Genomic DNA, 25,079 nt, shown 5'->3' with positions numbered 1-25,079 from the left:
TACCTCCTTAAGCCTACTTTATGAAATCAGATAAGCAGATTTTATTTCACTGATTAGCCACAGAGTACCTTAAAGGGACAAGGGGGAATAATAAGAAATGTGGTCCAAAGAATATTGGTAGGAGGATCAGATTTGAGGGAGCTTAAAATGCAGGACCCAACAAGTGGTGATTTCAGGATTCAGGCATGATGTCAAGATGAAATGCAGTGACTGAGTCAACATGAGTTAAGATGGATTTATAATGGGAAAGCCACATTTGACTAATCTATTCTAAGTCTTTGAGGATATAGCACATGGGATTGGTGAATGGAAATTAGTATTTACTGAAGAATTTCAATCCGGTCCCACAGAGGGAACTGCTGCACAGAGTTATAGCAGATGCATCTGGGTTTAATATATTACCGTGCATTTAGAGTAGGTAGATAGAAAACAGTGAATAAGAATAAATGGGTCCATCTCGAATTAGCATTCTGGGTATCAGTACATAGACAACACCCTTTCACCATATATCAATGATAAGTTCATGTTTATTGTTAAAGGTACACGTACTCATGGTAAAGTAAAGACTAGCACCATGCTATTACAAGTTGGAGCGTTGGAGTTCAGAGTTCAATTCCAACACCATCTGCAGAAGTTTCTATGTCCTCGCCATGAGTGCATGAGTTTCCTCCGAGTGTTCTGGTGACCTCCCATGTTCCAAAGATGTACCTGTTTGTAGGTTAATTAGTCATTGTAAGTTGTCCTGTGATCAGACTAGGGTTAAATCGGTGGATTGCTGGATGGTGTGGCTCATTGAGCCGGAAGGGTCTGTTCCGTACTGCATCTTTAAATAAATAAATAAATAAATGGATTTATAGATAGATTAATTACCATGAAAACCAAAGTTAAGGCAAGGCCACATAGAGCTGAAACATGGAGAAATTACTCCAGTCTCTGGGTGACGGATCTGTGGTCGGCTGTGAAGCTCAATCACTGATCATTGAGAACTAATTCTGATGGATCACTGACTGATCAAGAGAAAAGCATGTAGTGCAGGGAAATGGTTCAGAGGTTGGACATCAGCTACAATCTTGCGGAATGGTGGAGAAGAGTCGGAGAGTGGGGAATGACCCTAGTCCTCATAAACAGCACAGCGTGCAGGGCTGCTATCAGCTAGATGCAGCATCATTTAAGTTCCCAAACCAGAGTTCAGTGAGTTGAAGAGTGAAAGGAGGAAGTGGAGTGGAGTGAAGTGATAACAGAAGAACAGGAACCAGCTGGCCATTTCCTTCCTCTTAGACACTTATTAATAATTAATAAATTGTAGGGTCTAAAGCATAAAAAATAATTGTTGACTGAGGAAGACTGCTTCAAAAAATCACGAGTTAAATTCAAACAAAAATAGAAAAAGATCTTTTCTTTATACATTGCCTTTTATAGCAAATCTCAAAAGTTCTTAACAGACTATGGAATGTTGAAGTGTGTTGACTGTTCTGATGTTGAAAATGCAGAAGGTTATAAACAGATCAAACCCCAAAATAATGAGAAACTGGCCAGAGCAATACTTCCTCATGTGTACATGACATTGGTTTAATGGGAGTATCAGAAATGGAACTTAATGGTTACTGAAGGATTTCAGCTCGAAACATTGACTGTACTCTTTTCCTAGATGCTGCCTGGCCTGCTGAGTTCCTACAGCATTTTGGGTGTGTTGCTAGGATTTCCAGCATCTGCAGATTTTCTCTTGTTTGTCTATGGTTGCCAATTTATCCTCGAGTACATATTACAATAGTTTACTGGGGGTATCAGAACTAGAACTCAGTGATTGCTGCTAGGCCTATTATTTATATTAGACTTAGAAGGAGGCCAATTAGCACTGAGTCACTGCTGTCTCTCAGTGAAATCCTGTCAACCCCTTTCCTCCACTTATTTCCCGGTAAACTGCACCCTCTCCTACTCATCAACCTCCCCAACTACTCAGGTGATTTACGGTAACCTGTCAACCAGCACATCTACAGGAGGAAATCGGAGCACCCAGAGGTAACTCAGAGTCACATGGAGAACATGCTGACTCTACACAGACAGTTTTCTCCAGGGGCTCTAGTTTCCTCCCACAGTCCAAAGACATACCAAACAGATTAAGTGATTATTGTAAATTGTCCTGTGATTAGATTATGGTTAAATCGTGTTTGTTAGGGTTGCTAGAAGGTGCGGTTTGAGGGGCCAGAAGGGCCAATTCCTTGATATATCTCTAAATAAAAAATAAATAAAATAAATAAAAAAATTATACAATGGAAAGCAATCTGCAGAATAATTTTGAGATTACATACACTTATCCAGAAACTCAAAGCTGATTGACCTTTGACAACCTAGAAAATTTGGTTATTTTACTAATAGTGCATAGATCATTTTCTCACACTTTCAGTATTAAATCCTCCAAGGCCAAGACCAGCAGGTTAAATACTGAACACAGTTGTATGCACATCGTCAGCAGATGACACAAGAAGCACAACCACTTTTCTAATTCTCAGGACTGAGAAACCAGATCAATTTATTCCATGGAAGCTTCTTGGAACAAGACTGACATGGTCCAAACAAATTTAAGAAACTTAGCATTCGTAACTTGCGTTAACCAAACAAACAGAGAGTAAGTGAATCACAGCACATTCTTGGTACATTTGAGAGGATGAACACAGCTACCAAATCGACTTGGAAAGGTGACAGGTAACAGCTGCCAAAATGAATAGCAACAAATATTCAAAACTACCTGGGATTGTTGTTGCACATTTCTGGTTTGGGTTGGCATTCCTTTGTAAATGGATATATGCTGACAGGAATGTAATCTACAAAATAAAACAAAATGTCAGAAGGTGTGTTAATCACTGCAGCAATCCAAGAGATGAAATGCCACCCACTTCCCACATAAGATGTACAGGTAGCCCGAGTTACAAACGTCCGACTTACGGTCACTCGTACTTACAAACCGAGGAAGGAGAACGCCATCCGCTATTTTAAGTCAGGTCATGACGCTGTCTGCCATTTTAAGTTGTTGCTGTTGACACTGTGTTGAGTGTTTAACTTTGTATTTGGCTTAAATTTTTCTTAGTAAGATTCACCTTGACCCTGCCCCTCCCCCATTCCGGTCGGCTGGTGGCGCAGTGAGATCAGCGCTGGGCTGAAGAATGGAGGTTCCCGAGTTTGATCCAGTGATAGACTGCTCCTGTGCCGGGTTGATGTCGATCCAGTGACTCCCATACCATCCGTGCCTTGTTGATGTCGAGCTCGCAACTCGACCTCATTAAAAAAAACACTGCCACCTCCAGTTTAAAATCTCATGCAGAATATTGTGGAGGATCAAATACCCAAACCCAGCACAGCCCCCACTTGTCCCATTTAGCCTGACTCAGTGCAGTGGTCCTTAGGACCCAGCGGACCTTGGGACCCGCCGCCCATAGTGTTTCTGTTCCATTGATGGGAAGCGATCGCGATTGAAAATAAAGTGGACATAATAAAGCGTTTGGAAAGGGATGAAATGCCATCGGTCACTGGAAAATTGTTAGGCTACAGTCAGTCAACGATCTGAACAATTTTAAAGAATAACGGATAAAGTGAGAATAATGGAGCATGTGAAAGGCTCTGCCCCGATGAAAGCTACAATTATTACTAAGCAACGCAGTGGTTTAATTATTGGAATACATACGTTTCTTAAGTGTTTTATATGCATAGAAAGGTAAAATATATACTATATACCAAGACAAACGTTTGACTAATTGACGCTAAATAATACTGGATGTACTTGTTCCGACTTACATACAAATCTGACTTAAAGACGGACTCAGTAATGGAACTCGTACGTAACCTGGGGACTGTCTGTATTTCTATGATGGACTTGTGCAGCAGAATGTAAACTTATGAGCAGAAAGTATGATATGTTGCAACTGCAACATCTTCTTCATGTCAGATCCAGTCACATCATTATGAGATTTGCAGGGCAAAGATCTATGATCAACTTTTTTTTGCCATATACATTTACATATATTAGGAATTTGCTGTGGTGTGTTGGTCAGAGAGTGACATGCAATGAAAACAACATTCAACAATTATAAAGAATAAGAATTATGTAAAAATAAAAAAATACTGTATACATAACAAAGTAGAGATTAAACACCCTGCCTTTTCAGTCTATCTGGGTTGGTGTTTAATTGTTCAAACTCTGGGTCATCCCCCACACTAGGACTTGGGCCCCGCCACAGTGATATGCTCTAGGCCTGTACCCAGCCACTCAGCCCATGGCCGCAGTCAATCTTTCCAAATCGGCTTGGCACTTAGATCAATCCCACCTCACTCCCAGTTTAGGTGGATGGGCTCTGAAACTCCTCCCCACTGACTCCTCTTCAATTCACTCCCACCAACTCCATCTTCATCTCAAACAGACCTTGACCTCACTCCAATCACTCCTCCTTGAACATGCCATGCTCTGACTTTGTGTCGCACCCACATGGCTCAACCCTCAACTCAGCCTCACCTTGGCACATCTCTTCATCGTTTGCTGAGATAGCTTACCAAAACTTACCATGGAAAATGTTTTATTAATACAGTACTGAGTAGTATTTCTTGCTTTATGAACCACCAGTAATCTGTCACCAGACTTCAGTAACACCATCTTAAGCCAGAAGTTTTCCCCATCTTGAGCATTGATATTGAACCCACCAAGGACAATAACAATACACACCTCACAGCTCCTTCACTGACTGTGCCAAGTACCCCAGCTGTTGAAGGAGAGTGGATGTTCCTAATTGTAGGATAACTATTGAGCATGTTAATTGGAGCCTCACATTCCAAAAACAAAACAAAACATCCAACTGGACCAGAGTTGAGAACTGCCCCTTCAACATGACATTGATGGCTTAAGATTTGGTTTTCTAACTGAAATATTCATTGTTCCAAATGCTACTATGTCATAATATAGAACATAAAAGAGCAAAATACAATACAGTACAGGCCCTTCAGCACACAATAGTTTTGTAATTGTCTTTAACTGACAAAATAGTAGATAGGCAAGCATGAGGAGTGTTAGAGGTAATAAAAGTAAGAAAATTACTTACCTGGAAAATTCTTATCAGTTCTATCACTATAATCTTCCACATCCTGCTAACATAAAGGAAACACAGAATAAATACCATATATGCTCATCTGTTTCATAACTTCACAATGTGTGTGCTACAGGAAGTTTCTTCAGTACTTTCATTTAGCTCCTAGGGTTCCAACATTGTCTCATGGTTTCACCTACAGCAGGTCATTTAGTGGTGCCAAAAGAAAAAACAAGCTCAGACTTCAACTGCAAGCTAATGGAATTTACATCCCAATAACCAACTTGTCTTTACCACCAACCTGCTCTTTACCTCCAGTCATTATCTCCATTTCTCAGGTATCTAATTGAGTCATAGAAAAGGACAGCACAGAAACATGCCTTTTGGCTCATGTAGTCCATCTGAAACTAATCAAACTGCCTAGTCCTATTGACCTGCAATAGGACCACAGCCCTTCATACCCCTACCACCCAAGTATCTATCCAAACTTCCTTCTGCAAGCTATGATAATCTTCCTTGGTGTCCACTGCACCCACAATCTTGCTGTTGTCTGCAAATTTGCTGATCAAGTTAACCACATTATCATCCAGATCATTAATATGGATGACAAACAACAGACCCAGCATCAATCCCTGCAGCCTCCAGACAGAGAGGGAACCATCTACTACCACCCTCTGGCTTCTCCCAATAACTTTCCTACAACCATTGTCAGACACACTGTCTATAATTTTCTTGTTTATGTTTAGAGTCTTTCTTAAACAGTGGAACAGCATTGGCTGTCCTCCAATCTCTGGTACCTTTCCTGTCGCAAAGATAATTTAAATATCTCTGCTTTGGTCCTGGCAATTTTTGCGCTTGCTTCCTGCAGGGTTCAAGGGAACACCTTGTCAAGCCCTGGTGATTTATCCACCCTAATTTGTCTCAGGATAGCAAACACCTTCTCTTCTGTAATCTGCACAGGGTCCATGAAATTGATGCCAACTTGCCTTACTTCTATAGACACTGTGTCCGTTACCTGAGTAAATGCAGATGCAAAAAGATTATTTAATATCTCCCCATCTCTTCTGGCTCCACACACGGATTACCATTCTGATCTTCCAGAGGATCAATTTCGTCCCTTGCAATCCTTTTGCTCTTAACATATCTGTAGAATCCCTTGGGATTCTCCTTCAGCTTGTCTGCTAGGGCAACTTCATGCCTTCTTTTAGCCTTCCTGATTTCTTTCTGTGTTCTCTTGTATTTCTTATACTCCATAAGCACCTTATTTGCTCCTACCTGCCTATACCTGTTATGCACCTCCATTTTTTTCTTAACCAGAGCCTCAAGATCTCTCAAAAACCAGGCCTATCTTTTTGTATACTTACTTTGAAACTAATGCATTGTAATCACAAGATGCAAAGTGTTCACCGACACAAACTTCTGTCACCTGCCCTGTCCCATTCCATGATAGCAGATCAAGTATCACACACTCTCTGATTAAAGAAACTTTTCAGAACACATTTGACAAACTCTATCTCATCTAGTCCTTTTATAATATGGGAGTTCCAGTCGATATGTGGAAAGTTAAAATCACCTGCTATTAACCACCTTAAGTTTCTTACAACAGTCTGTGATCTCTCTACAAATTTGTTCCTCTAAATCTTTCAGACTGTTGGGTGGTTTGTAACATAGCTCTATTAATGCGGTCATACCTTTCTTATTTCTCAGTTCCACCCATAACACCTCACTAGTCAAGTTCTCCAGTCCTGATGCAGCATTGCCATGACATTTTCCCTGACTAGTAACGCCACCCCTCCTCCTTTAATCCCTCCCACTCTGTCACATCTAAAACAACAGAACTCCATAATATTGAGCTGCCAGACCCTCCCCTTCTGCAACCAAGTCTCACTAATGGCTACAATATCATAATTCCAAGTGCTGATCCATACCCTGAGCTCATCTGCCGTTCCTACGATACTTCTTGCATTGAAATATACACATCTCATGACACTCATTGCACCATGTTCAACCTTTTGATTCATGACTTTGTCTGAGGTCTTACCAACATCTGTATCCACAACCTCTCCACTAATTGTTCTGGCACTCTGGTCCCATCCCCCTAGTTTAAACTCCACCGTGAAGCATCAGCAAACCTTCCACTAGGGCATTAGTTTCCCTCCAGTTCAGGTGCAAACCATCCCTTCTAAAAATGTTCAATACTTCTAACTAAGTTCAATAGTCAAAGTAAATTTATTCTCAAAGTACATATATTTCACCATATACAACCCTGAGATTAATTTTCTTGCATGCATTCATGGTAAATACAATAGAAACCATGAAAGACCACAGCCAAAAGGATGGACAAACAACCAGTGTGCAAAAGATAAAAAACTGTGCAAATACAAAAAGAAAGGGATAATAATAATAAGTAAAGAAGTAATAAATATCAAGAAAGTTAGATGAAGAGTCCTTGAAAGTGAATTCATATGTGCCACCACATTGAAGAAAAATCACAATACTACCTGTGAAATTTATTGGGACATAACTTCAGTGCATGCTCCAATGCTTAAAGTTCTAGTATATGAGCACTCTGCTGGCTGCAGACATTTTAACTCTCTGTGTAATGTCTCTATCAGCCAACAGTGAAGAAGTGTACCATTAATCTGTAGAGTCTGACAATGTTTGAGTAGCTTCACCAGCCTTTCTCAGAGAAACGGACAATAGTTCATGCTCAGTGTCTCCCTGACAGTGCAGCTGAGATCACAATATCTGCATTGTAAGAATGAAAGATACCAGCATGCTGCTAAATGAACAAAGTATTTCATCTTGTCTCTGTGTGACAGGACCGACTTTCTTTAAATGACTGCTTCTGCCTTGGATCTGATTTTTGTGCAAGGCTCTCTGATATTCCAAAGCAGTGTCTAAGCTGAGAATAATGCATGGTTTATATATTGAATGACAACACTGCAAAGTAGCTTATGGTATAAAATTCTGACTGAGTTAATGTGAGTTGTTGCAGTTACTTACAGAATTTGACCTCAAGGGAAAGTATTTGAACATCCTGTTTTAGTACCTGTACCTGCTTATGGACAAGATGTCTATTTCTTACTTGTATTCCAGTGAGTTCTTCCCCAATCTTCTGTCTCAGCGTATGCAAAACCAGTTCAATAACTCCGGGGAAACTCTTAACCAACTTTTTCAGCATATCTTCAGAAATACGAAAATGCAATTTGGAAAACACCTTCCTGTGTAAATGAATTATGAGATATATTAATAAACAGGTTTTAAAAAACAAGACCTGATGACTACTTAGATTTAGTCAAAATAATATAAGAGTAATAGAGCCACAGAGACAGGCCCTTCAACCCATCACATTCATGCTAGACTTTTGCCCATCTGCAGTAATTTCATTTGCCAGCATTAGGTCGATAACATTTATGCTTTCTCTATTCAAGCGCCTGTCTAAATGTTTGCAATGATTGTATTTGATCCCACCAACCAGACATCAACCATTACAAACTGAGATGCAAGAAATCTGAAATAACTTAACAGTGTTTGTAAGTCATTATTGTATTTCGCTTTACACTCAGTGGCCACTTGATTAGGAAAACCTGTACACCTGCTCGTTGAAGCAAATATCTAATCAGCCAATCATGTGGCAGCAACTCAAAGCATAAAAGAGGAATAGATAGAGTGGACATCTAATGCCTCTTCCCCAGGGCACCACTGCTCAATACAAGAGGACATGGCTTTAAGGTAAGGGATGGGAAGTTCAAGAGGGATATTAAAGGAAGGTTTTTTACTCAGAGAGTGGTTGGTGCATGGAATGCACTGCCTGAGTCAGTGGTGGAGGCAGATACACTAGTGAAATTTAAGAGACTACTACACAGGTATATGGAGGAATTTAAGGTAGGGGGATATATGGGAGGCAGGGTTTAAGGGTTGGCACAAAATTGTGGGCCGAAGGGCCTGTACTGTGCTGTACTATTCAATGTTCTAAAATGTTCACAAGTGGTCCATGTGGAGTTCAATTTCAATGTTTAAGAGAAGCATGCTGGGTACATGCATAGTAGGAATATGGAGGGCTATGATCCCAGTGCAGATCGTTGGGAGTAGACAGTTTAAAGTGTTTCAGCATAGACTAGATGGGCCAAATGGCTTGTTTCTGTGTTGTACTTCTCTATGACTCTCTGACTATCATTCAATCTCAGCAAGCCCAAGGAACTGATTGTAGACTTCAGGAGAGGGAAACCAGGGGTCCTTGAAACAGTCTTCATTGGATGATCAGAGGTTGATTACCAACTTTAAAGTCCTGGGTGTTACTATTTCAGAGAACCTGCCCTGGACCCAGCACACAAATGCAATTGCAAAGAAAGGATGGCATCAACTCTACTTGCTTGGGAGATTTGGCATGACATCTAAAACTTTTACAAATTTCTATAGATGTGTTGTTGTGAGTGCATTGGCTCACTGCACCACGACCTGGCGTGGCAACACTGATGCCTTTGAACGGAAAATCCTACAAAACATTGTGGATTGGTAGTGGAAATAAGACAAAGAACATTAAACATCAAACCACAAAGTCCCCGAAAGTGAGTCCACAGCCACAGAGCTGCTGTGATGAGTGAAGCCTGTCCAGAAGCCTGATAGCTGAAGCCCACAGCTACTCAGTTAGTTCAGTGATGTGCTGATGGCTGATGATTGCAGGCCACAGCTGCAGAGTCAGTTCAGCACTGAAGCACCTTAATCAAATCACACAAATAGTAAAACAAAAGTAAGAACACATGGAACATGAACTGCGAAGACCCCAAAATTGAGTCCATAGCTGCTGAACATGCTCAGCGATGAGGTGAGTGAAGCCTGTCCAGGAGCCTGATGGCTGCTAGTGGCATGGGACCCAAGGCTCCTGCACCTTCTACCAGCAGCAGCGAGAGGAGAGGGAGAGCAATTAAATGCGAGCAGATGGCTCTGAACACCTGCTCATCCTTGACAATTTTAATCTTGCTCAACATTTTAATTGGCACTGAGAAATAGAACCAACCTCCAATTCTTGCTCCACCATTAGGAATTGAAGCAGCCACCCCAGCAAATGACCATCTCTGCTCACTCCCTCTCATTCTCACCGTATCCCCCAGGAGATTACAAAAGAGCCAGATTGTTTAGTTGACTCAAAAATACAGTCTTGAAATGGCTGCAATTGATCACAGTTCAGAAGAAGTATACAGTACTTGGAGAATGTAAAGTATCTAGTAGTTTTGTGAGCAGAGTGCAAGATGTCACAACTGGTTACTGGCACCATCATGTCCTTTATACTGCACCATTGGGAAGATTAGTTTTTATTCTGGATACTTTGGGATAATGCATAAAGCAGCACCTTATCTAGCTGAACACTCATTGGGGCCAAAGGCTCCAGTGCAAAGTACTGGGAAATGCAAAAGCTGTGAATATAGATTTAACTGTGATAATCTGTGACTCACTGTGGGTAGCATGAAGATTTACCTCTGCTATATGGAAGGCCAACTCAGTAGACCATCATCTTACTGTGAAGTCATAATGTATGTTTTGATGCCAAAGGTCACAAGTGAATTTTAGACTTAATTCTGGATAAACACAGACCACCATACACGTAGTCTGCTTTGATTCATTCCACTGTTGATAGCAGAGGTTAGGACTGAGTAACCTGCCTTCTGGAGAGTAATGGGTGGGTACAAATGGTGCAGGCCATATGAACAATATCAGTGATAATCCAGAAGTTTTGGACCTATTATCTTAAAAACACATTTCATACTAACAAAATTTTTTTTTTAAAGTGGCAAACATTTGCTTCAGAGTTAGTACTTTTCCAGGGCTCAGCTGAAACAAGGAGCGGTCTGGTCATGGCAGGACCACACAGTTCCTCTGTTCACTCCTGTTGTACTGACTCTGCAGTTGTTGTCCCTTCCTGCAGAAGCACACTGTTACATGTATCAGAGTGTGAAAAGAACATAATACATTTATATAGTGCCTTTTAATATATTGAAGGCATCTCAAATCACTTTAAAGTCAATGACATTACTGGTACGCCATTCAGTGTCGCCCTGCAGAGTGCTAAATTCATTACAGTCCATCTTGAGCACCACTCCAACTACCCACAAGTATATACACACCAACCTTGATAAAACACCTCAGAAACTTCACACAAGCCCCTCTTCACACTGAGGAGGAGCTATAAGAGCCTAAAGACAGTAACTCATAGTTTTAGGGACTGCTTCTTCCTCTCTGTCATCAGATTTATGAATGGTCCATGAACTCATGAACATTATTTTGCTATCTCTATTTTGCATATTTTATTCTCTATTGTGACCTACAGTATTTTTATGTATTGTGCTGTACTGCTACCAAAAAACAACCAATTTCACAAAATATGTCAGTGACAATGTACTTGATGCAGAAGAAGGTAAACTAAGAAGCCGCAGTATAGAAAAAGTTATAAACCCCCCATAAGTCCTCAGGATCACTTGACTTTAGGTCAGCTTCCCATAGAGGTGATGTAAGCACTAATCAATCATTTTACTCCAGAATCACTGCCTGTGGGCAAGGCAAAGAAAGGCACATATAATGCTGAACACAAAAGATTCTGTATATTTCTGCTCTGGAAATCCAGAGCAACACAGATAAGATGGTGGAGGAACTCAGCAGGTCAGGCAGCATCTATGGAAATTAAACAGTCAACGTTTTGGGCTGAGACCCTTCATCAAGGTTGGAAAGGAAGGAGGCAGCCAGAACAAAAAGTTGGAGGGGGGGGGGGGGAGGACAAGTCAGAAGGTGATAGGTGAAGCTAGGTGGGTGTATGTATGTGTGAGGAGGAGGATGAGAAGTAAGAAGTTGGGAGGTATAGGTGGAAAAGGTAAAAGGCCAGAAGAGAGTAGAGTGGATTCTGGGAAAAAGGGAAGAAGGAGCACTGGGGGAGGTGATAAGCAGATGAGGAGGAGAAGCAGTAAGAAGGGGTGCCAGAGTGGGGAAATGAAGAAGAGAGGAGGGGGAAAGGTGAAGAATTACCAGAAGTTGGAAAAATCATGTTCATGCCATCCGGCTAGAGGAGGAATATAATGCTGATTTTATCACAATCATTCCTCTTAATGATTTATTAAAACAAATATTTTACAGTGGGAGGGAAGTTTTGCCACTGTTAATTCCAACTGAATTCTCCTTTACTGTTCTAAATGCTGACTTAGAATGACCCAAATGGGATTTGGGTGCTGGAAAGTAGAACCTGCTGTCCCAGGCAGTAAAGTAATAAACATTGATTCACTTGCCTGTTTAGTAACTGCCAGTTACTCAGCTTCTGTTGGGTGGAGTTTGCTGGAATATAGTTGTGCATTTCTACCAATCTGGGCAAAAAGTGATTCACCACTTCAGCAACCATAACTGAAGGCAAAGAAATGAAAACCAGTTGAGATTTGTTGACTGAAAACCATCAACACACATATAGCCCATTATCAGACAGATCATAAATTGAATTTATCAACATTTCTGTTCTGTAGAGTTATCACATTCATAACAATACTAGTTCTTAATTGGTCAGGGTATCAAAGGTGACAGGGAGAAGGCAGCAACATAGGGTTGAGAGAGATAATAAATCAGCCATGATAATAAATGGAGGAACAGAATGGGCCAAATAGCCTAATTTTGCTCCTGTGTCTTATAGTCTAAAATAAAGCATTTTCTTTGCACTGACTGCAGATGGATACTAGGGCTGATTTACCTACTTGCACTGGAAAAGTCACCAGTAGTATGCCTACAATTTTCCAAATGGTGATGTCACTGGATAAGATTCCACATTATCAGTGCAATTATAAAGTAATCTTCCAACTTATCCTGTGTTTTCATAAGCAAATCAGCAAAAGTTAATGCAATTAGATGGCCTACAGAAGAAAGTGATGTATCTCCCTGTAGCTGACTAAGGCAGTCACCAGTTATTTATCTGTTGCCTATGGCACTTACTGCCTATCACTAATTGTCTTTGAACTGAGTGATTGATAAGCCATTTCAGAAGGTGTTTAGGAGATCAGGAGCCACAAACAGACTGGACAGAATAATGATAGCAGATGTCCTCCTGAAGAACATCAGTGAACTGGGTACATTTTGGGACAATCTGTTAGTACTTTCTGTGGTCATCACCACAAATAACTAGCATATTATTAATTGGATTTAGATATGATTTCCGAGCTACTACTATATCACTCAGCTTTACATAAAATAACACTGCAGGCTTTACAAAACAGGACAAACTTCAATTTACCTTTGCACTGCTGGGATGTTCACTGGCATTTTACAAATTTTGAGAACTGAAAGCTGGAGAGACTTTATTTTCACACACTACTAGGCTCTCTTGAGCATTAGGGGGCTATTATTTATTTTATTTAGAGATACAGCATGGAACAGGTCCTACCGGCCCTTAGAGCCGCACCACCAGCAACCACTGATTTAACTCTAGCCTAGTCCTGGGACAATTAACAATGACCAATTAACCTACTAACTGATATGTCTTTGGATTATGGGAGGAAACTAGAGCACCTGAAGGAAACCCACAGGGTGACAAGAACAACACACAAACTCCTTACAGATGATGTCATGATTGAACTCTGACGTCCTGAGCTGTAGTAGCATCGCACTAACTGCTATGCCACCATGGTGCTCATTAAGATCAGTAATCATTCCCATGTAAACATTGATAATAATGCTACACTTTGAGTGAAGACAGTTTCACTTTGCAATTTCCCAGCCCCATTCCTGCTCTCGTTATCAGGAGAGACAGACATTCAGGAACTTTCATATGGTTAACAGAGTTACAGCTTCAATGAAGAAACGGAGCTGGGGAAGACAGATAGAAGATACTGGATAGGGCTCAAGTGTATTTTAAAATAAACAATAGATACATGGAAACGTTTGCACAACAGTTTGTTTTGCATTAGATAATAGTCATTTGTCTAAACAATTATCTATTTTTTCCTAAAATTCCACAAGTTTAAAAGACTAGCTATAAAATTAAAAACATCAAGGATTGTTCTGTTAACAGGAGACACAAGACTGCAGATGCTGGAATCTTGAGCAACAAATAATCTGCGGGAGGAACTCTGTAGGTTGAGCAGCACCTGTGGAAAGGAAAGTAATGTGGGGTTTCAACCCAAAACCTCAATAATTTTTCCACCAATCTCACCGCATCCCATCCTGTGCCCTCTCCCCCAGTTTGCTGCAGTCAGGGAGGCAGTAGCAATTGGGCTCAGATGCCTTGGTTTGCAGGCAAACATTTCCTAACCTTGACATCATGTGCCTGTGTGTGGGGCCAGGATTAGACTGGGGAGTAATTTTATTATTTCCTGCACAGGCTAGGCTGACAACCATGACAGTCACAAAAAATGAATCTTCTGATCACTAGTGCAAACCAACCAGAAGAAGTATCCTAAGAATCCCTTAAGTTTATGAAAGGCATATATGGGGTAGAGAGTCAGAATCTTTATCCCCAGGATAGGAATGCTGAATACTGGAGGATGTAACTTTAATGTAAGAGGTGGAAAGTTTAAAGGGGATGTGTGGGACAAGTTTGTTTACACATTGGTGAGTGCCTGGAATGGGCTGGCAGGGTAGTGGTGGAAGCAACACATATAAAATGCTGGAGGCCAGGCAACATCTATGGAAAAGAGTACAATCGACATTTCGGGCCAAGCCCTTCCGCAGAACCAATCAGTCCTGCTGAGTACACCAGCCTCAACAGACTTTTGGAGACAGAGTTGCAGATTTCCTTCCACATACGGTGCCTATAAAAGGTATTCACCCCCTCCCTGTAAGTTTTCATGTTTTATTGTTTTACAACTTTGAATCACAATGGGTTTAGTTTGGCTTTCTTTTTGACACTGATCAACAGAAAAGACTCTTTTATGTCAAAGTGCAAACAGATTTCTACAAATTGGTCTAAATTTATTAGAATTATTAAACACAATAATTGATTACATAATTACTCACCCTCTTCAAGACAGTATTTAGTAGATGCACCTTTGGCAGCAAATACAGCCTGTGTGGGTAGGTCTCTATCAGCTTTGCATATCTGGACACCAATTTTTCACCATTCTTCTTTACAAAACTGCTTAGATTACATGGTGATTGTGCGTGAACAGCCCTTTTCAAGTCCAGCCACAAATACTCAATTGGATTGAGGTCTGGACTCTGACTTGGCCACTCCAGGACATTAACTTTGTTGTTTTTAAGCCATCCCTGTGTAGCTTTGGGGTTATTGTCTTGCTGGAAAAGAAATCTTCTCCCAAGTTGCAGTTTTCTTACAGACTGTATCAAGTTTTTCCTTCCCGAATTTCCCTGTATTTTTCTGCATTCGTTTGACCCTCTATTTTCACAAGCCTTCCAGGGTCTGCTACAGTGAAGTATCCCCCACAGCACAATGCAGCCACCACTATGCTTTGTAGTAGAGATGGTGTGTTTTTGATGATGTGCAGAGTTTGGCTTACGCCAAACATAGCGTTTAGTCTAACGCCAAACAGTTCAATTTTGGTTTCATCAGACCATAGGACCTTCTTCCAGCAGACTTCAGAGTCTCCCATATGCCTTCTGGCAAATTTTAGCCGAGATTTCACATGAGTTTTTTTCCCACAGTGGCTTTCTCTTTGCCACTCTCCTATAAAGCTGCGACTGGTGAAGCACCCAGGCAACAGTTGTTGTATACACAGTCTCTCCTATCTCAGCCACTGAAGCTTGTAACTCCTCCAGAGTTGACATAGGTCCCTTGGTAACCTCTCTCTCTAGACCCCTTCTTGCACTGTCACTCAGTCTTTGAGGACAGCCTGCTCTAGGCAGATTTATAGTTGTGCCATATTCTTTCCATTCCTTGATGTTTGACTTAATTGTACTCCAAGAAATATTCAGTGACTTGGAAAGTTTCTTGTATCCATCTCTTGACTTCTGCTTTTCAACAACCTTTTTATGGAGTTGCTTGCACTGTTCTTTGTCTTCATGGTGTAGTTTTTGCCAGAATACTGAGTCAACAACAGTTGGATCTTCCAGATACAGATGTATTTTTACCTCAATCAATTGAGAAACCTTGACTACACATGGCGATCCCCATTTAACTAATTATGTGAGTTCTAAAACCAATTGGCTGCAACAGTGATGATTTGGTGTATCATATTAAAGCAGGTGAATACTTATGCAACATTTATTTTGTATTTTATATTTGTAATTAATTTAGATCATTTTGTAGAGATTGGTTTTCACTTAGACACGAAAGTGTCTTTTTCTGTTGGTCAGTGTCAAAATAAAGCCAAATTAAAATCAGTGTGATTCAATGTTGTAAAACAATTCAAACATGAAAACTTCTAAGGGGGGGTTGAATACTTTTTATGGACACTGTATATGAACCAGATGCTGCCTGGCCTGCTGACAGATAATGGAAATCTGGAGCAACACACAACATGCTGGAGGAACTCAGCAGGTTGAGCAACATCTATGGAGGAAAATGGACAGTCAATATTTTGGGTTGAGACCCTTCATCTATACTGAAAAGAAAGAAGGATGATAGCCAGTATAAAAAGATGGGAGGAAGGGGAGCAAAAGCTGGCAGGTGATATATGAATTTAGGTGATATGAATGTGAAGAAAGGGTTACTGTGGGATGATGGTGTTTATTATGGGACCATGGTCTCTGCCATAATGTGTTTTTCTTTTTGTTTTTTGCTAAATATTTGAACTAATGGTTTTAGTAAAAAAAGATCAATGTTTAAGTTAAAATGACTGAAGATTCCTATGAGGCAGAGTTACCAGAAGACAAGTTCCACCCCTGGACCTCTCCTCTGTAGATAGACATTTCTGCAGTTGCCTCTGGTAGGCCACAGTGAAATGCATCTCCACACACCTGCAGGCAATGCATTCGGAGTTCCAATAGGGTGGTAAAACATTGTACTCATGACGCTGCTAATTCTTTTGCAAACACGAGGAAATCTGTAGATGCTGGAAATTCAAGCAACACACACAAAATGCTGGTGGAATGCAGCAGGCCAGGCAGCATCTATAGGAAGAGGTACAGTTGACGTTTTGGGCCGAGACCCTTCGTCAGGACTAACTGAAAGAAAAGATAGTAAGAGATTTGAAAGTGGGGGGGAGGGGGAAAACCAAAATGATAGGAGAAAACCCGAGTGGGTAGGGTGAAGCTAAGAGCTGGAAAGGTGACTGGCAAAAGGGATACAGAGCTGGAGAAGGGAAAGGATCATGGGACAGGAGGCCTAGGGAGAAAGGGGGAGGGGAGCACCAGAGGGAGATGGAGAACAGGCAGAGTGATGGGCAGAGAGAGGAAAAGGGAGAGGAAAAAAGGGGGAGAATAAATGAGGGATGGGGTAAGAAGGGGAGGAGGGGCATTAATAGAAGTTAGAGAAATCAATGTTCATGCCATCATGTTGGAGGCTATCCAGACGGAATATAAGGTGTTGTTCCTCCAACCTAAGTGTGGCTTCATCTTGACAGTAGAGCAGGCCATGGATTGACATATCAGAATGGGAATGGGACATGGAATTAAAATGTGTGGCCACTGGCAGATCCTACTTTCTCTGGCGAACAGAGCGTAGGTGTTCAGCGAAACGGTCTCCCAGCTCTGTCCGCCAGAGAAAGCAGGATCTCCCAGTGGCCACACATTTTAATTCTACATCCCATTCCCATTCTGATATGTCTATCCATGGCCTCCTCTACTGTCAAGATGAAGCCACACTCAGGTTGGAAGAACAACACCTTATATTCCGTCTGGGTAGCCTCCAACCTGATTGATTTCTCTAACTTCTGTTAATGCCCCTCCTCCCATCTTACCCCATCCCTTGTTTATTTATTTATTTATTCCTCCCCTTTTTTTTCCTCTCTCTGCCCATCACTCTGCCTGTTCTCCATCTCCCTCTGGTGCTCCCCTCCCCCTTTCTTTCTGCCTAGGCCTCCCATCCCATGATCCTTTCCCTTCTCCAGCTCTGTATCCCTTTTGCCAATCACTTTTCCAGCTCTTAGCTTCATCCCTCCCCCTCCTGTCTTCTATCATTTTGCATTTCCCCCTCTCCTTCCTACTTCCAAATCTCTTATTATCTTTTCTTTCAGTTAGTCCTGATGAAGGGCCTCGGCCCGAAACTGTACTTCTTCCTATAGATGCTGTCCGGCCTGCTGCGTTCCACCAGCATTTTGTGTGTGCTGCTAATTCTTTTCTCCTTTGTTTTACCTATGATCTCTAGTCCTCCCCTCAATTAAAAAAAAATGTTTTCAGACATAAGACAGTGCAAATGCTGAATCCAAAGAAACAATCTGCTGGGGGAGCTCAATGGGTCGAGCAGCATCTTTGGCAGAAAAGCAGTTTTTGACATTTTAGAACATAGAAATCTACAGGCTCTTCGGCCCACAGTATTGTGCTAACCATGTAACCTACTCTAGAGACTGCCTAGAATTTCCCTAGCGCATAGCCCTCTATTTTTCTAAGCTACATGTACCTACCTAAGAGGTTCTTAAAAGACCCTATTGTATCTGCTTCCACCACTACCACTGGCAGTGGATTCCACACACCCACCACTCCCTGTGTTATTTAAAAAAAAACCCAAAAAACTTACCCCTGACATCCCCTCGGTACCTATTTCCAAGCACCTTAAAACTATGTCCACTCATGTTAGCTATTTCAGCTCTGGGAAAAGCCTCTGGTTATCTACATGATCAATGCTCCTCATCATCTTATACACCTCTTTCAGGTCCCCTCATCCTCTGTCGTTCCAAGGAGAAAAGGCCAAGTACACTCAAGCTAGTCTCATAAGGTACACCCTCCAATCCAGGCAACATCCTTGTAATTCTCCTCTGCACTCTCTTTATAGTATCCACATCCTTCCTGTAGTAAGGTGACCAGAACTAAACACAGTATTCCAAGTGGGGTCTGACCAAGGTCTTATATATCTGAAACATTACCTCATGGCTCTTGAACTCAATCCCACAGTTGATGAATGCGAACACACCATACACCTTCTTAACAACACTGTCAATCTGCACAGCAGCTTTGAGTGTCCTATCAACACAGCTCCCAAGATCTCTCAGATTCTCCACAAGGCCAAGAGTCTTAGCATTTATATTATAGTCTGTCTTCAAATTGGACCTACCAAAATGAACCACTTCTCACGGATCTGGGTTGAGGTCCATCTGCCACTTCTCAGTCCAGTTCTGCATCATATCGACGTCCTGCTGACAGCCCTCCAAACTATCCACAACACCCTCAATCTTTGTGTGAATCGCAAACTTACTAACCCACCCTTCTACTTCTTCATCCAGGTCATTTATTTAAAAAAAAAAAAATCAGAAAGAGGAGAGGTCCCAGAACAGATCCCTGCAGAACATCTCTGGTCACCGGCCTCCATGCAGAATACTTCTGAATACATCTACAACCAACCTTTGCCTTATGTGGGCAAGCAAATTCTGGATCCACAAAGGAAGGTCTCCTTGGATCCCATGCCTCCTTATTTTCTGAAGGAGCCTTGCATGGGAAACCTAATCAAATGCCTTACTGAAATCCATATACACTACATTCACTGCTCTGTATTCATCAATGTGTTTCATTACATCCTCAAAAAATCCAATCAGGCTCGTAAGGCAAAGCCATGCTAACTATCCGTAATCAGATTATGTCTCTCCAAATGCTCATAAATCCTGCCTCTCAGGAGTTTCTCCATCAACTTGTCCACCACTGAAGTCAGACTCACTGGTCTATAATTTCCTGGGTTATCTCTACTCCCTTTCTTGAACAAGGAAACAATATTTGCAACCCTCCAATCTTCCAATATACTCCTGTCCCCATTGATCCCCAAAGATCATTGCAAGAGGCTCAGCAGTTTCCTTCTTTGCTTCCTAAAGTAGCCTGGGGTATATCGCATCCAGTCCCAGTGACTTATCTAACAACGCTTTTCAAAAGCTCCAGCACACCCTCTTTCTTATACTTGTCATAAACACTTGTCTATACGCTCAGGTGTTTTGATCTGCTGCAAGTCATTCCCACAATTGCCAAGGTCTTTTTCCCTGGTGAATACTGAAGCAAAGTATTCATTAAGTATCTCTGCTACCTCCTCCGACTCCATGCACGTTTCCACTATCACACCTGATTGGTCCTATTCTCACACGGCTCATCCTCATGTTCTTCACATACTTGTAGAATACCTTGGGGTTTTCCTTAATCCTGCTCAAGGCCCCTTCTGGCTCTCCTAATTCCATGCTTAAGCTCCTTCCTAGCAACCTTGTAATTTTCTAGAGCTCTAACAGTATCTAGTTTCCTGATCATTTCATAAGCTTTTCTTCAGATTCAGTTTATTGTCATTTAGAAACCACAAATGCAATGCAGTTAAAAAATGAGACAACGTTCCTCCAGAATGATATCACAAAAGCATATGACAAAACAGACTACACCAGAAAATCCACGTAACGTTTGGCAATCCCCAATCCAGAGTCCGGCCAGGCTGCTGCATATTAATATCGCACTACCATCTTAGCGCGTTCCCCGGAAAGGAGCTCCAAATCTACCAGACAAACAAGACCAAAAACTAAAACTACAAGACCTGCACAAAACCACATAGTTATAACATATAGTTACAACAGTGCAAACAATAGCATAATTGATTTAAAAAAAAAACAGACTATGGGCACAGTAAAAATAGTCCAAAGATGTTAACGGACAATAAGTTCAGAAGAAATCACAACACAGTTTCCACAAGTCCCCAGGGTCCCAACAGACTCGCCATCTGTGGTGAACTAGATATACCTGTCTGACTGCTCCTGTGGCTCCTCCCACAGACCCTGCTGACTGCCCCTGTGGCTCCTCCCACAGACCCCTGTATAAAGGCGACTGTGGCCTGCTGCTCTCCCTCATTTTCCCAGGATGTAGTGTTGTTCTTCAGTCAATAAAAGCCGATATCTCACTTCCTAAGTCTCAGCGTGAGTTATTGATGGTGCATCACCATCCAACGCCGGTGGCAGAAGGGAATACCCCCGCTATGGACTTCACGGCGCCGCACGACTCAGCCTCGCAGACGCAGCACACATCGAAAGCGACCTGACCGCAGTGGACTCTGAGTCCGTCGAACCTCCGAGCCGACAACCATCCCCTCTGGCACAGCTTCTCCGAGCACCATCCTCTGCCGAGCGTATTAAGACAGCCCTGCCAACGGCCATTGGCAACATGACCCCGAGGACTGGGGGCCTGTTCTTCCCAGCAGAGTCCCGGACCTTGCAGCAGCAGCAACAAAGAAGGTCTTCCTGGAGATTTCCCGATGTTCCTCCGTGCTCCCTCGTCCATTTTCAATCGATTATGATTGCGCACGCCACCCCACTTCACAAATAACAGATAATCAACTCTGGAATGGCTGCTGCAAGCTGCGTCGTGCCGCCATCTTGGAATTTCTTTTCTTCTTAATTAGATTTTCTACATACTTTGTACACCATTTTTAACTCCGCCATCCTTTCCCTACCTCAATGGAACATACCTATGCAGAATCCTATACAAATGTTCCCTGAACATTTGCCACATTTCTGCCTTGCATTTCCCTGAGAACATCTGCTCCTAATTTATGTTCCCAAGTTGCTGCCTAATAGCAGCATAGTTCCCCCTACCCAATTAAATGTTTTCCCAAATTGTCTGCTCCTATCCCTCTCCAGTGCTATGGTGAAGGAGATAAGAGTTGTGGTCACTACATCCAAAATGCTCTCCCACGGAGAGATCTGACACGTGATCAGGTTAATTTCCCAAGACCAGATCAAGTACAGCCTCTCCTTTAGTTGGCTTATCTACATATTGCATCAGGAAATCTTTTTAAACCCTCACCAACAGCATTAGCAAACCTTCCCGACAGGATATTTGTCCCCCTCAGATTCAAATCCCTGCAGTTTTGCACTAAAATAGACTTTTTAATAGTTCCAATTGTGTTTTTGCTTGGAAAAGTTGTGCGTAATTTAAGTTTAATTGATACTAGTTGTGAAAGCTGCAGATAAGCTGTGATGCTGCTACCGGGTTTTCACTAAGCCTGTATGTTTTTACACTCGACTTTGAGGACCTCCAAAATATTGTAACGTGTGTTTGTTGTTGCTAATTAAACAATTATTGCCCCCAACTCTAGGAATAACTCTCCTAAGGAATATCACCAAAATACCTAACGCTTCCATCCAAGGGGACGGGGGATAGATGAGAGATGGAGACAGAGGCCACATAAGGAGTGGGGTGGGTGGTGAGGGAGAGGGGAGCCCCCGAATGGACGTGAGTGAGTGGAAGGATGGAGTGGGGGGGGGTCCTCCCTCCTTCAGGACAAGAACAGGTACCGAAGAGATCGCATGAGACCCCACTCTACCCCCACAGCCGCTGCCCGGCTGTCCTTAAAACACCCGCGCCTGCGCGCTGCACCTCCGTCGCTGAAGTCGCGGGCGATGTTCCGCTTGGGTCGTGACAGCGGCACCCCGTCGATCCAGGCGTAGAGTTCCTGCTGTGCATCCTCGCTCAGCTTCATGCTGGGTGCCCGGGATGGTGAGGCGGAACGGAAAGCCCCTGTTTCAACCGTTCCGCTTGGCGCTGATACAGCGACCGTGAGTGTTTGTTCGTTGCCCAGTTACGGCTGTGTACGGTGTGGGGGAAGGATCAGAAAATGCTTTGGTCAACTCACTTCAAAACCTATCTTCTGACAGACAGACAGACATACTTTATTGATCCCGAGGGAAATTGGGTTTCGTTACAGCCGCGCCAACCAAGAATAGTGTAGAAATATAGCAATATAAAACCATCAATAATTAAATAATAGTAAGTTAATCATGCCAAGTGGAAATAAGTCCAGGACCAGCCTATTGACTCAGAGTGTCTGACACTCTGAAGGAGGAGTTGTAAAGTTTGATGGCCACAGGCAGGAATGACTTCCTATGACGCTCAGTGTTACATCTTGGTGGAATGAGTCTCTGGCTGAATGTACTCCTGTGCCTAACCAGTACATTGTGGAGTGGATGGGAATCATTGTCCAAGATGACATGCAACTTGGACAGCATCCTCTTTTCAGACACCACCGTCAGAGAGTCCGGTTCCACCCCAACAACATCACTGGCCTTACAAATGAGTTTGTTGATTCTGTTGGTGTCTGCTACCCTCAGCCTGCTGCCCCAGCACACAACAGCAAACATGATAGCACTGGCCACCACAGACTCATAGAACATCCTCAGCATCGTCCGGCAGATGTTAAAGGACCTCAGTCTCCTCAGCAGAGCAGGGTGGATGGTGTTAAACGCGCTGGAGAAGTAAAAAAAACATGACCCTCACAGTGCTCGCCGGCCTGTCCAGGTGGGCGTAGACACGGTTCAGCAGGTAGACGATGGCATCCTCAACTCCTAGTCGGGGCTGGTAGGCGAACTGGAGGGGTCTAAGTGTGGCCTAACCATAGGCCACACTGCGACATTTTAATCGGGTTTCATGGAGTATATCAATAGGAATTTAATCAAGCAATGCTGGAAATACTCAGGCATGGCCCGAGTCTTCGGTTTTTAGTTTAGATTTTCAACAAGATACGGTTTATTTTTAATATTTTCTTTTATAAATGTCATGTTAAAATCTGAGAGTTGCACAACTTGCATATATACCTAACTGTAGAACATGATTGCAAATTATATTGTCGTATTTATTAATAAACTGCAGGAAGAACTCAACAGGACAGGCAGTATCTGTGGAGGGACAAGAATCAAGACCCTTCAGCTGGACTGAGGGGAAATAGTGAATGAGTGGGACAAGAGCCAGTAGGTGAGAGGTGGATCCAGGTGTAGAGGGTAAAAGATGAGTGGCAGAGGGACGGTGGTGAGAAGAGGTTGAGGATGATAGATAGATGGAAGGAGGAGGGTTAGAATAGGGACAGAGGCTGGGAGGAGAAAGGTGGAAGGGGCAAAGGTCTACAGATGATAGAATCTGAGGGGAGAGGAAAGTGAAGCTTAGAACTAGATAATAGGGGTGTAATAAATGATAAGGAAGTGATAAGAATGTGATTACCTGCTGCCCAGAGATGGCCTCGGAGATACCGAGTGTTCTTGTTATTATCTTGCATCATTTTATGGATTCTGATATAGTTCCTTTAGATTGGAAGATGGGAAATGAGGGGGAAAAGAAAACAAGTAATGGTGACCTGTGGGCCTGATGTATCTCATTTTACTGAGAGAGACAAGAGATTCTACACTATTCTTGGTTGGTGCGACTGTAACAAAACCCAATTTCCCTCAGGATCAATAAAGTATGTCTGTCTGTCTGTTCTCCCTTGACCAATGTGACCAATGACCTACCAAATGTTGAAATAATTAGATAGGTTGGATGTGGAGAGGATGTTTCCTTTGGTGGGGGTATCCAGAAATAGAATGCATAGCCTCAAAATTGAGGTGTGCCCTTTTAGAACAGAGGTAAGGAGGAATTTTTTTATTAGCCAGAGAGTAGTGAATTTGTGAAATGCTCTGCCACAGACTGTAGTGGAGGCCAGGTCTGTGGGTATATTTAAGACGGAAGTTGATTGTTACCTGATTGGTCAGGGCATCAAGGAATATGGCAAGACGGTAGGTATATGGGATTGAGTGGGATCCAGGATCAGCCATGATAGAATGGCAGAGCAGACTCAATGGGCAGAATGGTGTAATTCTGCTCCTATGTCTTATGGTCTTAAGGTGTTTGTGCCCTTGCTAGCCATAGGAGAGGCCCTGGAGCACTGGCGAATGTTGTTCCTTTAATCAGGTATAATATTTGGAACTATAGGCCAGTGAGTGCCTCATTAGTGGTAGGGAAGTTACTGGAGAGGATTCTTATTTATTTCACTCAGTGAGTTCACGACACTTTATTACATCCATGTGACCAATTAACCTGTATGTCTTTGGAATGTGGGAGGAAGCCAGAGCACCTGGAAGAAACCCAGCAGTCATGTACAAACTCCTGATAGACAGCAGTAAGAATTTAACCTGGGTCACTGGCACTGAAAGAGTGTTGTACTAACCTCTTCGA

General features: G+C 42.3%; 1 protein-coding gene across 5 annotated transcripts in view; it reads right to left on the bottom strand.

Moving 5' to 3' along the window:
* Positions 1-22,678, bottom strand: part of spef1 (sperm flagellar 1) — a 51,923-nt gene extending 29,245 nt beyond the window's left edge. For 2 of the 5 annotated variants that reach the window (XM_073025704.1, XM_073025705.1), the window contains exons 1-5: positions 22,476-22,678; positions 12,340-12,455; positions 8,128-8,289; positions 5,085-5,130; positions 2,747-2,822 (exon numbers count right to left, since the gene is read on the bottom strand). In XM_073025704.1, the coding sequence (XP_072881805.1) occupies positions 2,747-2,822; positions 5,085-5,130; positions 8,128-8,289; positions 12,340-12,455; positions 22,476-22,578 (503 nt within the window). In that variant the 5' untranslated portion in view covers positions 22,579-22,678. The remainder of the gene's footprint in view (positions 1-2,746; positions 2,823-5,084; positions 5,131-8,127; positions 8,290-12,339; positions 12,456-22,475) is intronic. The other 3 variants (XM_073025707.1, XM_073025708.1, XM_073025706.1) reach the window with 2 other exon arrangements.
* Between the last annotated feature and the right edge of the window lie 2,401 nt (positions 22,679-25,079).

Source organism: Hemitrygon akajei, chromosome 21 (assembly GCF_048418815.1).
Source record: "Hemitrygon akajei chromosome 21, sHemAka1.3, whole genome shotgun sequence".
Classification (NCBI taxonomy): Eukaryota; Metazoa; Chordata; class Chondrichthyes; order Myliobatiformes; family Dasyatidae; genus Hemitrygon; species Hemitrygon akajei.
Note: the sequence above shows the minus strand (reverse complement) of the source record. Positions and strands in the feature narration are given on the sequence as shown.